This window comes from Protopterus annectens, chromosome 5.part0 (assembly GCF_019279795.1).
Source record: "Protopterus annectens isolate FY-2018-M chromosome 5.part0, PAN1.0, whole genome shotgun sequence".
NCBI lineage: Eukaryota > Metazoa > Chordata > Ceratodontiformes > Protopteridae > Protopterus > Protopterus annectens.
The window spans coordinates 1,309,835,309-1,309,851,328 of record NC_056735.1 but is presented as its reverse complement, the minus strand read 5'-3'; the positions used below and the strand labels follow the sequence as shown (position 1 = coordinate 1,309,851,328).

Below are 16,020 nucleotides of genomic sequence, written 5' to 3'. Positions count from 1 at the left end.
GTGGTACTCCACTTGTCACTGGTCTGAAGTCGGATTTGGAGTCTGCTACTTTCACAGTGTGGGTTCTGTCAGTGAGCCAGTTGGCAACCCATCTTGTGACATAGGCATTTATACCTAGTTTAGTGAGTTTATCTATAATTTCAGAGTGGGGGATGGTGTTGAAAGCCTTGGCAAGATCTAGATAGGCTGTGTGAACCACCTTACCCTCGTCTACAGCTTTGGTGACTGTTTCAAAGAAGTCTATCAGGTTTAGGAGACATGATCTGCCTTTTACAAACCCAAACTGGGTGGGGTCCAGAGTTTGGAGATTACCAATGTCTGTTTATAAGTTCCATGATGATACATTCCATGGCCTTGCAGACCAGGCTCGTCAGGCTAATGGGGCTGTAGTTTCCGGGGTCTGTGATGGCTCCCCCCTTGTGGAGTCGGATAACAGTTGCTGTGCGCCATTCAGCGGGCACAAAGCCTGAGGTGAGGCTATGATTAAACATGGTACTTAGGTGGGGTGCCAGTTTGTTCTGTAGTTCGTGTAGAACGCAGCCTGGGATGTTGTCTGGTCCCATGGATGTTGTGTTCTTGGCTTGGAGAGTGTGGTTTTTACCTGTGCAGTTGTGATTACAGGAACTTTGCATTCTTCCGGTATAGAGATGGGCTCTTTAGGGAATGACAGAGGGGTAAAGATAGCACTGAACCTATCTGCTAGGATGTTGGCAATATCAGTTGGGTCTGTATACTTAGAGCAATTGTGCTGTAACTCAGAGCAGATCTGAGTGTTGCCATGGAGATTCTTGACATAGCTATAGAATGCTTTGTGGTTGTCTTTAGAATCAGTGGCGATTTTGTTTTCGTAACTAGCTTTGGAGGATTTTATCAGAGATCGCAGCTTCTTACTAAGGCTGACCAGGGAGCTTCTCCACTCATGGGATTTTACTCTCTTTTGCAACAGTTTCTTCATTTTGCTGTACGGTATGTTTATGGCAGGGGACCACCAGATTGGCTTCCTTTTTTTGGAGGACAGTGTCTTGGTTCTGTTTGGGATAGCACAATCCATGCACTTGTGTAAGTGTTTATAAAGTGCAATTGTGTAGGATTCAGTAGTCGTAACTGTACTGTCCATCTGTATGGGTGTCATGAAGTTCACCACTTCTGTCTTAAGCATGAAGCCGGCTTTGGAGAAATTTTTTACTATGGTTTCCTTAATGGGGGGTGGGGGCAGGATGTGGATATCTAGGGTAATTAGCTTATGGTTGGATCGGACCAATGAGGCGTTGACTTCAGGTGTGGAACACCGATCACTCATGTTGGTAATGACTAGATCTAGGATATTGTTGCCCCTGGTGGGGTGTGGATAAGTTGATCCAGGGCATTAGAGTTTATGAATTCCAGAAAGCATTGAGTGAAGGAGTTGGTACACGAGTACTTTTCCCAGTTAATGGTGGGGTAGTTGAAATCACCCATTATTAGGGTGTTTGGTTGAACCCTACTATTTTCCAGTACATCAAGAAAAGAGGAGTGGGAATTCTGGGGCATGGTGGGGGAGCTGTAGCAAGCTACAATTTGGATTGCAGTTTTGCCCAGAGTTAGTTGCACTTGGATAACCTCGGCTGCATTATGCTGAGCAACTAGCCTGGAGGTGTGGATATCCTTAATGAACATGGACACACCTCTGCCTTTGGTGTTCCAGTCCAGGTTACATGGCCGAAAAGTGTGGTATGAGTTATAGCCTGGCAGTGCAGGGGTGCTCTCTGGAGCCTTGAACCAGGTCTCAGTCTCTGCACAGATATCGATGTTCTCCATTTTAAGGAGTGCCTCGAGTAAGTGCATTTTGAGATTTAAACTTCTAGCATTGAGTAGCATCACCCTCAGTTTTTGCTTGCCTGTTCCTGTTACGGTGGTGAATTTGTCATTTGAACCTTGCCTAAAAAAGGCACTATAGGGGCGGCAAGAACCTTAGCCAGTATCTGGAATCCCAGGGGTGACAGGTGCAGGCCATCTCTGGCAAAGCATTGTGGTTTGCCAACCATGTCATCCCAGGCAGACAGATACTGGATCCCTTTAGAATGATACCAGAAGCTTAGCCAATTGTTGAAGTCAATCATTTTGTCCTTGTACTGCGGTATCATTCTGGGTGATGGCAGAATGCTACTCAGGGCTAGGGTCATACCTGCCTGGGCTACAAGATCAGAGCTCTTCCATGTTGTCCATGATGACTTTAAGATAAGGTATTTGATGATGGAATATTGTTAATACAAATGGAACACAGAACTGTTACAATAACAAAAAAGTGCTCTGGTATTAATAGATATATTCTTGTTATCTACAGAAAAAATATGAATGGAATGAATATGACTTCTTATATGGGCCCAGGCAGAGTTAAGTCTGATGACCAATAAGTATTGGGCAGCCATAAGTAGTGTGCAAATTAAACATATCCCACTGATTGTAGTGCTAGGCTGCATAGCAGAATTTCAAAGACACCATTTCAAACAGATACCAAACAAGTATAAACATATCTGATTGTTAATGCATTTAAACATATTAACTGTATGTAAGTCACCACTGAAAGGTTAAAATACATTCTTCAGAACACTATATGTTTAAGTCCCCATTGTAAGGTCTAAACACATTCCGTGTTACATAGCATTTAATGTGTTCCATTTGTCACTGTAAGGTTAAAATGCACTCTGCAGTACATACTGTTGAAAATTACCTGATCCTTGACTTTGTGTGTATGATGATAATCAACAAGTGCCAAAGACAGAATAACTTCGTCTTCCTCAACCAATGCAAACATTACACCTGTGTCAGTCACTGGATGAATATCAGCTTTCAGCTTCACTGCCCAGTTCTCATCTGCTTTACATCTATCACATGGATGTGCTAAAAGAAAAAACTTTCTATTACATCTTATTAATGGAAGTACAATAAAAATAGAACCTGGAGAAAATACATACCGTGAGTTGATTAACTTCTCAGCAAAATAAAACATACAATCTTTCAGAGACAGTATTCTTTAGAATTGTTACTTGACAAACTTGTCACAATGACATAAAGAAATAAAAGGCTACATGAAAAATGAGTAGCATAGAAAAATCTGGATTTCTCATGGACCAGGGTTCACAGAATCAAGCAATAGCATTCAATGGAACCATACTTCATACTTAATCCAAATAATACTGCTTTTCAGTTCATCCTATGTGCCTACTGTAAATGTGACTGTCACCTATTCCTGCTCTTATAAACTTAGATTCAAGACCTGCACTTCATTTGTACCACACACTACTGCAACTATGTCAGAGAAAAATCTGAAGTAAACACTGAAACTTAGACAATGAAGGCAAGCATCCTGGAGAATCTATGGATCCTGCTCATAAAGTTAAAAAAAAAAAAAAAAAAAAAACACCCCCCAATAAGTAGACAAACCCACAAATTTCACAAAGCATTCTGTAAGCAACACTAACCCTATGCTCATTCACTTTACCACATGTAGAATAAAGTCTCCAGTTTCTAGGATTAGAAAGGGAAAAAAATTAACTGGGCTAAAACATAGAATGTGACACCTAAATTAAAATGGCTGCTTGATCAGAAGTAAGACATACGACCAAGTCATTATTATGTACTGGGCCCATATTCTCTAACCACTTTCTGTAAGATGTAGCAGGACAGGAAGAGGCCCTTTCATCACTACAAATTTCTCAACAATTTTAATATAAGATCTTTGTACTTAATGAATACCATCTAATGCAGTTCTACAAGCTGGTGATTTAGTGTCCGAATCTGGAAACCTAAAGCTAAGAAAAATGCTTTGGATGTTGACACTGTTAAACACTGTCTTAAATTAGAAACTATATCTGGCAGTTAGTGCCGTGGCTAAATGCTCTGGGCTGTTAATGATCTAAAGGCCGAAGGTTTGATTTTCTTTACCTTAATTTATCTACCATGTGAACTTGAGCAAGTCACGTTAACAGACAGGGCTCCCAGTCACGCCTGTAAAGGGACAGTAATGTTCAGTGTACTTACCCAGTTACAAAATGTATAAAAATAAGGTGGGAAACAATGGATTTCTGACAGGATGATAAAATGAATGTACTCTGCAGTAATGAGTGGTATCTTTAGCATGGATACAAAAACATCAAATGAGGCAGTTAGTGCATTTCATTACAGTGAAATAAATATATTTGAATTTCAAAATCAAATATTTTGGGCGACTTAAAACCAACTGAATTTACAACAGAAAAGAAATATACCACACAGATTAGAAGGAAGAAAAACTCAAATACAGATCATGTTTAGAAAGATCTTTAGACAGAGTTAACAAAATGTCAACAACTATGAAATGAGTAATATGTCTTAATTTTACTACACTAGAAAAAGGAAGGGTAGACTTCAGGACTGAGATCAAACCTAATCCCCCCTTTTATTCTTTTCAAAATATAAAATACTCCCTTTAATGGGATTCAAATGAGAACCCCAAACTTACTCTGCCCCATCCTATCAAACCACTTTTCTACATTACACACTATAAACTTACTGTCACCTTTATCCCTACACACACCAACTACAATGTCTTTAATAACTCTTGACCTTGTTTCTGCTTTCTTCCAGACACTCATTTATCAAATATGCGATATAATATTTTCCTTCTCTTTCCTGCAAAATGTTCATTAATATTCTATAATCACAATTAGTCACTGCAACAGGTCTTCAGTTGTGTAAAAAGGATTTATCACTTCTTTTCAAATTTAACAATACTATTACAAAATTTAGGATTTTGTACCCCATATTGTAACCAAAGATTCAGTATTTATACAAAATTACTTTTATCTTTATCTCTCATATTCTTTATAAAAAATGTATCCTAGTCTATGAAGTCTAGGTGAACTATTATACAATGCCAACTCAAAGACGAGAAACGAGCATGCTGATTGGCCAATCCAACCAGTGTGCACATTGTAAATCCAAACTAACCAAAGTAAAAAGTCTGGCTCCTAACGTATCATGCAGTCGTGACTACAAAATAAATAAAAAGTAGTAAAACCCTTTAAACAAAGCAAACACTTCTTCTCTGTTGCTATGTACACTGCCCAAAACAAAGTATGCATTACACCGTTTTATAAGTCACGAACAATGTATCTGTACATCTTCATACCTTCAGCGCTAGCACGATTCTTCTCTCCCTCATTATACATAATACATGCAGTGCCAGAACCCAGATACACTACAAATATCTCTCTGTGCCCGAAAATACAACAGTCAAACCCCTCAATCCACCAGCAGCAGTGACAATAATTACTGTTTACTATATACCGTTCATGTGACCATTCAATTACAATTTCATCGTACAATGAGTTAAAGCCATGACAACCAGGACCAGTCAGAGTCAGGGGGGTGGGGAGTAGTGCTCTCTAGACTTCACCAGCTAGATTTTAATTCTCCACATAATGAACTAGAATTGTCAGACAACTATACACTTGTAAAACATAACTACACACTGACAAAGTCTTCTTGCACATATTATCCCGTTCTACAGTACTTAAACTCTATTTTACTCAGCACCACGCCCCTGTTTAACAATATCCCTTCAAAAACCTGCACAAGCCTTCTTAAACATAAAGACTACAAACTCAGAAAAATCACCAAAACGACAGACACCAAACAAAAAATAATAAATTTAAAAAAAAAAAATGGAAGTAAACTCTGAACTAATAAATGATAGTGAAATGGAAAAAATTTAACAACATACCAGAAACCACAATGAAACTATCAACAAGCAAGGAAGTTCTCCAAATACAAGAACAGGAAGCACTGTAGCATAACACATCCCATAGAGAAGACAACAATGTGACAAGTGATGCACTTCAGAAAGGTAAAAAAACATTTCAAGCATATACCATGCAGAAACCTAACAAAAGACATGCGGAAAACACCCCTAAAGAAATAGAAACACTAGAATTAGAAAAAGAAGAATCAAGTACAAGGAAACAAACAGCGGGTATAAACATATATCAAAACGGGCAAACACAATACTTAGAGAATGCTGCGCTATAGTACGAAACACAAAAGGAGAAGAATATGTAATAAGTACACTTGTATCCCTACGTGCAGGACTCGACAGATATATATAAACCTACCATTAAATAGAAAGATTAGCATAACAACAGATATATATCTAACAAATGCAAATAATGTATTTAAATCAGTAATTAAAAATTACAGAAGACAAGGAAAAGATACAGCAGAACACAACCACCCACTAACAATACAAGAAATAACACAACTGCGAAACAGCCAAGTACTTTCCCAAAACACAGCAGAAGGACTCATCAGAAAAGTCTGGCTTGACATACAACTACACTTTGCAAGACCTGGAAATGAAGGACTACGATGCCTGACAGTTTTACAATAAAGAAAGATAAAGACGGGAAGGACTACAATGCCCAACAGTTTTACAATAAAGAAAGATAAAGACGGCACAGAATATGTAACAAAAAAAAAACACACAAAACATGATGACATCACAAAAACAAACAGTTACTATGAAGATTCATGTTTGAAAACCCCACAGATCCTTTATGTCCAGTAAAAAGTTTCAAAAAAATACCTTCAAAAAATGCCACCTAATACAAAAGCACTGTTTCTCCACCCAAAAAAAACATCCACAACATGTACTGGACAAAATGGAAACATGGACTCAACACAACCTATGGGAATAAATTCTCTTTCAAAAATGTTACCAGAAATATGCACACTAGCAAACCTATCAGAGATACACAAACCACTCCTTAAGAGCAACAGCAGTAACATTACTGTCACAATCAGGGATGGAAGCACGACAAATAATGACTGTGACAGGATATAAAAGTGAAACATCCCTACAATCATATCAACCATCAGTAGAAGAATTCAAAACATGGGGACAAATAATGTCTGGACTACAAGAAACACCAAAAAATCCAATAAATTAAGATAATATCAATAATACAACAGACAAGAGACCAACAACAAAAAAATGAAACTCCATAACACAGAACATCCATACCTTGAAAATGAATCAGAAAAAACACAAGACAAACAACAAATAATAAACTATGGAACAATAAACATCTACAACATAGAAACCCAACAAAATAAGCAAGTAAATTTATATTGGACATATATATTGGATGACTATATTGGATGGCGCAGTGGTGCAGCAGTAGCGTTGTCGCCTCACAGCAAGAGGTTCTCCGGTTCGATTCTCAGCTGGGGTGCCTTCTGGGTGGAGTTTGCATGTCCTCCCTGCATTCGTGTGGGTTTCCTCCGAGTGCTCCAGTTTCCTCCCACATTACAAAGACATGCATCTGGAGCATTTCTCTCCGGGCCTCCGCTAAAAACTGGCTTCGTTCCCAGACTTTCCCAGATAACAAATGTTAAATAAAATAAATAAATACTTGTATATAAACAAACCATATATATATATATATATATATATATATATATATATATGGATCTACTGCTTAACATCGAAAAGACACTTCTCCGACATTAAGCAGTAGACCCTACACTTCAGCAAAAGTCCACTTAAATGAAAGTGCACTTTCGCTGGACTAGTACCCAAAAAAAAAAAAAAAAAAACACTAAAACATGTTTTTGCAGGGGGGCAAGCACCCCTGCACCCCCCCCATGTGGGGGGCTGTGCCCCCGACACCCCTCAACTTAAATATACCAACTCTGAGATTGCACTACAGCAGGAAACATTCTGCCCTGTAGTGTGACTGCCAAAGTCAATGTTCGAAGTTTCACTACTTCGAACAAGTGGGCTCGGTGAAGTGGAATTCGAAGTAGTGAAACTTCGAACAAATTGATGGAACACACACAAAATATATATATATAATCTACATAAAACTAACTATAAGCACAAACTCTCATTACAGATACTACGCTAACAAGAACTCAAACCAACCTCTGAGCATAGACAACCATAAAGTCAGAAGCAATAGAGAAATATAAAAAACTACAACACGAAGACAAACCAAAAGCTTTAAAACTATATCTACTTATATAATTATTTCCAAACAACTCTTGAAAAATGAATAACTTTTATTTATATTAAAAGACAAATAAACAATAAGCACAACGTGAAAGTGTGGACTATTTTATCTCACAAAAAGTGGAAGAATACAAAGTAAAGCAAACAATAACCTAAATAACAAAAACACAAAGATAACACACCACAAAACTAACACCATTGTATAATAGCAATAACCCATGGCTGGGTGTGGGTAATGCTGGATTTACCCACGATTGGCTTTGGTCAGTCACTCTGGCTTCACCCTCATGAGCAAATCACTCCAACCGTGGGTAAATCCAGCATTACCCACACCCAGCCGTGGGTATATTGCTATATTAACCAATTTCAAAAAGTACAGTTGTGTACCTACCATAAATGTAGATCTTCAAGTGTATTCACTGTTGCAGTCATTACACTTGGGTTATCCTGCTGGCAGGCTACCCGCAGTCGGCCTGAATTCCGAAGTCCTGGTCCTGTGTCGGTTGTTGTCGCCTCTTCCCTGACGTTAGAGCGCCAGAGGTATAAAAGATGCAGCCGACGCCATTTTCTTCTTGTCCCAGATGTCAGGTGCCCCCAAAAGGGTAGGTTATAAAAACATTGCTAATAAAAGCATGCACTAACATGCACAATACCTTCATCTACAAGCAAATACACCACACAGGTTGTATAGGATAGAAAAGTACAGAGAAGTCCCAGAAAGAAGGGGGTATGGTGGGTGGGTAACCTGGACTGCAACAGTGAATACACTCGAATATCTACATTTATGGTAGGTACACAACTGTACTATGTTCGTGTTTCACTGTTGCAGTCATTACCCTTAGGTTGAATCCCAAAGCTGAGGTAGGGCAGCTGGGTCTAAATAGCATTAGGAGTGGCTATAAGGCCCTGCAGAACTGCAGCGGCAAAGCCTGTTCTGGATTTAGAGTAAAGAGGTAAGTGGTAGTGCTTGGTAAAAGTGTGAAGTCCAAGTTGCAGCCTCCAAAATATCCTTGGTTGGTACTCCTCTGAGGAAGGCTGCTGAGGTGGCTGCTGCCCTGGTAGAATGTGGTCTAATGCCCTTAAGCACTGATTTGCCATGTTGTGAGTAGCAGAAACGAATGCAGTGTCCTATCCATTTTGAAATAGTCTGCTTTGAGATAGCCTTTCCTTGTGATCCTGCAGCATATATGCCACTAAAATTTGCTCAGTCTTTCCGAAAACTTTAGTTTTGTCCAAGTAGAAGCGCATCTGTCTGTGTATGTCCAAAGAATGCAGAAGTCTCTCCCCTTTATTCTGTGGGTTTGGATAAAAAGTAGGCAAATGAATGGTTTGGTTAAGAGCCATGCTGGACACTAACTTAGGCATAAATGTTGGGTTTGTCCTTAGAAAAACCCTGTCCGGATGGAAGATAACAAAAGGTTCCACAGCCATTAATGTCTGTAACTCTGAGACTCTTCTTGCTTACGTTATTGCTAGGAGCAGAGCTGTTTTCCATGATAAGAATTTTATCTCAGCTGTATTGGGTGGCTCAAAAGGAGGCAGTGTGAGTTTTTCCATGACAAAAGCTCTAGTGCCCCAGGACCTAGCCAGTCATCTGCTATTAACACGGTCGCTCCCCTGCTAACAGTACCTAGCAAGCTCCCTCAGCTTAAAGAACTAAACAGTGCGAGTAGTACAACATGCGGACCGGAACCACCAAACCCTGCATTGAAAAGTTAAAAGGGTCGCTCCCCTGCTAACAGTACCTAGCAAGCTCCCTCAGCTTAAAGAACTAAACAGTGCGAGTAGTACAACACGCGGACCAGAACCACCAAACCCTGCATTGAAAAGTTAAAAGGGTCGCTCCCCTGCTAACAGTACCTAGCAAGCTCCCTCAGCTTAAAGAACTAAACAGTGCGAGTAGTACAACATGCGGACCGGAACCACCAAACCCTGCATTGAAAAGTTAAAAGGGTAATAACCCTAACTCTTAACTGATGTATTAATTGAACTGTAGCTGGGTCCAGCACTAGAAATTCCCTCAAACAGCCCTACTGTAAACTGCGCCAAAATAGCTAACCTTAGCCTTAAAAACTAAAAACCCTCAGTCGCTAGTGTATTTAAATTCATCTAGTGACTACCTTGCAGCTAACCCTCCTGCAAAACAGTAAATTAAGGCTACATTAAAACTCACGACCTGCATAACAGGGCCTATTAAACTAAAGCTAATTTAGAAATTCAAACCTGCCTAAAAGACCAATTGGAAGTAATAGTACACCCACCTTGCAACCTCCAATCACTGGCAACTTGGAAATCTGGTTAAGCCACTGAACCGTGGTTACATATCACTCCCACACTACCCGCCATTTTCAAAGCTCTAGTGCCCCAGGACCTAGCCAGTCATCTGCTATTAACACGGTTTGTAAATATCTTGTAAATATCTTATAACAAGTATCATATATCGTAATGTTGCTTGATTTTCTGAAATTATTGCTGCTATAGAGAACAATGCATAGATCTCTGCTCTGTACCTAATTTGATATCTACGAGTGGTATAGACTAACGTTACACATTGTAGAGTTGTTAAGCTTGTACTTAGCTGTTTAAACTACCACATGGCTCATACTTGTTGTTAAAAAAGGCCGCTACAAACCAGAGTAAAGATATCGACAGTGCTTGAATTGTACACCACTATTTAAATTATCGCGCGGTTATATGTGATTACGTTTGGAGAATTACGGCTCAAAGGTCGCAGCATATCACGCTGTAACCTGGAAAACCTACAGGCTGTATCAATAATTCCTGTTTACTAATTACAAGTGTGGTTGAATGTATTAGCAGATATTTAGGCGAGCATGCTGTAAGGCAATATGTTTTTTTTTTTTTTTTTGTAATATTGGAACTGTCGACTAAAATATGAATATAACTATATAAGGGGACGCTACTCATTTAAAGGTACGGGAACTTTATACTTGCAACACTGCTGCCTGCTAGTAACTATTACAAATCTATCCCCACAGGTCACTCCCCTGCTAACAGTACCTAGCAAGCTCCCTCAGCTTAAAGAATTAAACAGTGCGAGTAGTACAACACGCGGACCGGAACCACCAAACCCTGCATTGAAAAGTTAAAAGGGTAATAACCCTAACTCTTAACTGATGTATTAAACGAACTGTAGCTGGGTCCGGCACTAGAAATTCCCTCAAACAGCCCTACTGTAAACTGTGCCAAAATAGCTAACCTTAGCATTAAAAACAAAAAACCCTCAGTTGCTGGTGTATTTAAATTCATCTAGTGACTATCTTGCAGCTAACCCTCCTGCAAAACAGTAAATTAAGGCTACATTAAAACTCACAACCTGCATAACAGGGCCTATTAAACTAAAGCTAATTTAGAAATTCAAACCTGCCTAAAAGACTAATTGGAAGTAATATTACACCCACCTTGCAACCTCCAATCACTGGCAACTTGGATATCTGGTTAAGCCCCGCTCCGCTCGGGCTCACTTCACGCCCCACCCTGCCCCCAAATTCCACCCGCCCCTACTATTGCTTAATTTATATCTCACTGGCCACTCCCAATTCCACCACAACCAATCACCTACAACCTGTATTACAACCTCAACCTACCCCATCTGCCAATACTAGTCTCCCTCCTCACCAATACTCTCATACTAGTTCCAAATCTTAACATACTACAATGTCTATCTCCACACCTTTATTGCTAACCTTTCTGCCATCCCTGCTAATCATCCCATATCTACTCTCATCCTATGAGAACACGGTACACCTTGGCTTTCAGTACCCCAGATTCCAGACCTCAACACCTTCACTTATACACAACATTCTCAACCTCATCCCTCCCAGATTCTTAACCCACCCAATTATGTCCCTACCAGACCTAAATACATCCGCTACAAACTAAGGTACTATCATAATATTCTACTCAAGATCTGGAAACTCATAACTAGGCTAAAAAACAACCTCACCATGGATGGTGACATCCACCCAAACCCGGGTCCAACCACTACTACTACCTCTATTCCCTCCACCAACTCACCAACCAATATAGGCCCCTCACATAGACCCTTAGACTCCCTGCTGGCCTGCCATCTGAACATCAGGAGCATAAATAACAAAATCCAGCACCTACATGCCCTCATGGCAGTATATTCACCTGATATACTCGGCCTCACAGAAGCATGGCTAAAACCTGCCACTAAGGACAATAAAGTCTGGGTACAACATGTATAGGGTTGATCGCACCCAAAAAAGGGCGGAGGGGTAACAATACTCTACAAGTCCACCTTATCTGTCATCATAGCCAACCTACAACCCCCCCCCCCTATTCAACAATGTTGAAATCATTATCACAAAGCTACACATTAACAACCATAAAAGCATAAACATTGTTTGTGTCTACATCCCCCCGGGAAAGAACACAGACACCCTTGAGGAGTTCCTAACCTGGCTCAACATCAACCAGCCGCAGGAAACCATAATTCTAGGGACTTCAACATTGACTGGAAAGCCTGCTCCTCTCAATTCTTAACAACCCATGTAAACCTCCAAGGATTTACCCAAACCATAACCTCACCCACTAGGCTAAGCAAATCACAAGACAAAGCTAGTACCCTGGACTGGATACTCATCAATAACTCTCCAAATCTCTATATGGCAGGCACCGTACCAGATGATCTAAGTGATCACTGCCTCACATATATACTCAAACTTAAGATTAACTACTATCATCAACCCACCTATAGAACTATAAGAAGCAACAGAAACTTTGATCCCCAAAAATTTAACAATAAACTAAAGGCATGCAACTGGTCTGCCCTAAAAAGCCTCCTGCTAGATGAAGCAGTCAATTACTTCAACTTCAAATTCCTGGCTATACTCTACCTTCATGCCACCAGTCGTACTAGTAGAACCAAGGTCAATATTGCACCTTGGCTCACCAAAGAAACTTGGGCTAAATTTGCATTAAGAAATAAAGCATGGGACACCTACCGGACTACTAAAACCCAACCTGACCATCTATTATTTAGGCAACTAAGAAATGATGCCAAAAAATCTGTAACTATAGATAAAAAGAAATACTACTACCGCCTACAACAAGTACACAAAACTAAACCTCAGAAATTCTGGGCGGGAATAAACCAACTCCTCCACCCAGGACAAACCACCACCCCAAACCTATCTACCATTAATCAAAATCCCCCAGAAAACATTGCCAACTCCTTTAACACCTTCTTCACTGAAACCATCCAAACTTTAGCAAACCAACTCACACCCACTGGTTCTAATCCTAACACAACCAATTCCAAACCTATAACTCCCTTCAGTCTCCAACCAGTTCCCACTCAACTCATTAAGACCCTACTTAGGAAACTAAGTCCCACCACCCTGGCTGTCGACCTCCTCCCAGCGGACTACTTACAAAAGGCTGCAGATGCAATTGCATACCCTCTCTCTATCCTTATTAACCGATCCATATCAGAAGCCATAATCCCCGATATATGGAAAATCTCACATGTCATACCACTTCACAATGGGGGCAGTTCCAACTGTCTAACTACAGGCCCACAGCCATTTTGTCACCACTAGCTAAGATCATGGAAAAGTGTGTTCATATTCAACTCATGAAATATCTCACACAGAACAAACTTCTATCCAACTTGCAGCATGGCTTTAGGCCTAATCACAGCACCACAACAGCCCTTCTCTCTTTCTCAAACACTATAAACCACAATCGTAACAATAACAAACTGTCCTCTGCTCTCTTTCTAGACCTGTCCAAGGCCTTTGACATGGTGGATCACAAAATGCTAATGAAAAGCCTAGAGGCCTACAACTAAGGTAGTACAACTTAAACAGGCCCTCCAATGGTTTGAATCCTACCTACAAGGTAGGCAACAGGCTGTACTGTGGCAGGGAAAACTCTCCTCACACCTTCCCATCAGACTTGGAGTCCCCCAGGACTCAATACTAGGTCTCCTACTTTTCTCCATCTTTATAAATGAACTTAGCACAGTCATACCAGAGGCCACCTGCATTCAATATGCAGATGACTCTACCTTGATATGCTCTGCCTTCACCCCAGCAAAACTTACCACAATAACCCAAAGCACCTTCAACAAGGTTGAAAACTGGCTACTAAACCAATGCCTAATACCAAATCCCAACAAAATTAAGTTACTTCTTTTCACCCCAACATATAGGACCACCACACCACTGTTCAACATAACAGCTAATAATGGTACCATCATCTCCCCAGCAACACAAACTGTTGGGTGTCACGATCGACAACAACCTCAGGTTTGATGCTCACATCAATCAAACCATAAAAACTATCAGATAGGATCAAATCATTCCTCACCCCGCAAGCTAGAATTGCAATTGCCCGCTCCCATCTCCTATCTACCCTTCTCTATGCCTCCCCTCTCTTCTCCCACCCCAATAAAACCGATGTTAATAAACTGTCATCATGCTACAACCACATTGCTAGATTTGCAACTGGCTCACCCCACCGTACCCACCACTGCCAGAACCTGAATCTCCTGGGTTGGCTGGAACTACCCACCTCCTACAACTCAACCAGCTCAAAGTTGCCCATAAAATCCTCCACCATTCAGACAATACCCCAGCCCTAAGAAACATAGTCTGCCCTACAGCAACAATCGAACACTCCGCTCATCCACCAAACTCCTAGTACTTACAATCAAATCCAACCATGCTGCAGGCGACTCCCTCTTCGCCAACTCTGTCGGTAAATACTGGAACTCACTACCAGATGATATTACCCTAGAGTCTTCACCAACTACATTTAAACACAAAGTTAAAAGCCACCTCAAATCACACTGGATATGTCCCTGTACCAACCTGGACTAGGACCCCGCACATCCCTCCACTTTTAGCCAAGGCGATCCTTTATGTTAGCTATTCTAGGTATTGCTTGTGTAAATAAAAAATTCTTAAATCCAAGGTAATATGTTATCTTAACTATGGCATTTAATTGAAAAGTATGCCTCAGGCCTCATGGATGGATGCATGTACTATGTCTACAATAAGCTTGTATGTGACCTCAGTTTACTGGATTATCTATTTTGTAATGCCTATAACTTAGGCCTATGTTCCTACTATTTGTAATTTTGTAATTTGTATAGGTAATTTGGAGCTTTTCTCCCCGGGACTCCGCTGAAAATGGACAAGTATCCAGTCGGACCATCCCGGTTAACAAATGTAAAATAAAAAAATAAATAAATAAAAAATAAAAATTGAGGTCCCATGCAGGTATTGGTGCTCTCCTTGGAGGTCTTATGTTTTTGGCCCCCCTGAGGAACTGCCTAAGCAATGGATGTGAAAAAATTGGTGGTTCTGTATTGTAATGAGCTGAAATGGCAGAGGCATAGATCTTAACTGATAAGAAGGATAGGCCTTTGTCCAGCATCTCAGTCAGATATTGTAAAATCTGAGGAATACCTGGTATAAGCGTGTCAATTCCTTGCACCTGGTTCCAAGCACAGAATCTCTTCCATTTTTCTGCATAAGATTTCCTGGTGCTGGGCCTCCCTGGCCTCCAAAATAACACCCATAACCGCTTAAGAGAGAGGTGTATTCTGAATGGTTACACTATCTGCCATGCAGCTAGATTTAGGGTTCTGAGTTGGCTGTGCAGGATCTGATTGTTTTGTTGGGTCAGCAAATGAGGAATTTGAGGCAATGTCCAGGCTGGGCCTTGAGACAAGCTCCTTAGGATTGGGTACCAGTGTTGTCGTGGCCAATCTGGGGCAATTAGTATAATTTGTGGCTTCCCTTGTCTGACCTTTAGGAGTACCTTTGGGAGGAGAGGCAGTGGAGGAAAGGCATATATTGTAAGGTTGTTCCAGCTGAATGACAAGGCATCCACTTTCCATGCTTGTTTGTGATAAGTCCCTGTGCAGAATCTCTGAAGTTGGCAGTTGTGAGGGGAGGCAAAAAGATCTATGTCTGGGCATCCCCATTTCCTTG

At 40.5% G+C, this 16,020-nt stretch overlaps 1 protein-coding gene across 4 annotated transcripts in view; it reads right to left on the bottom strand.

Moving 5' to 3' along the window:
• GAS6 (growth arrest specific 6) overlaps positions 1 to 16,020 on the bottom strand; it is a 989,702-nt gene that overhangs the window by 129,685 nt on the left and 843,997 nt on the right. For all 4 annotated transcript variants that reach the window (XM_044071118.1, XM_044071116.1, XM_044071119.1 and 1 more), the window contains one exon: positions 2,711 to 2,880. In XM_044071118.1, coding sequence (XP_043927053.1) covers positions 2,711 to 2,880 — 170 coding nt within the window. The remainder of the gene's footprint in view (positions 1 to 2,710; positions 2,881 to 16,020) is intronic.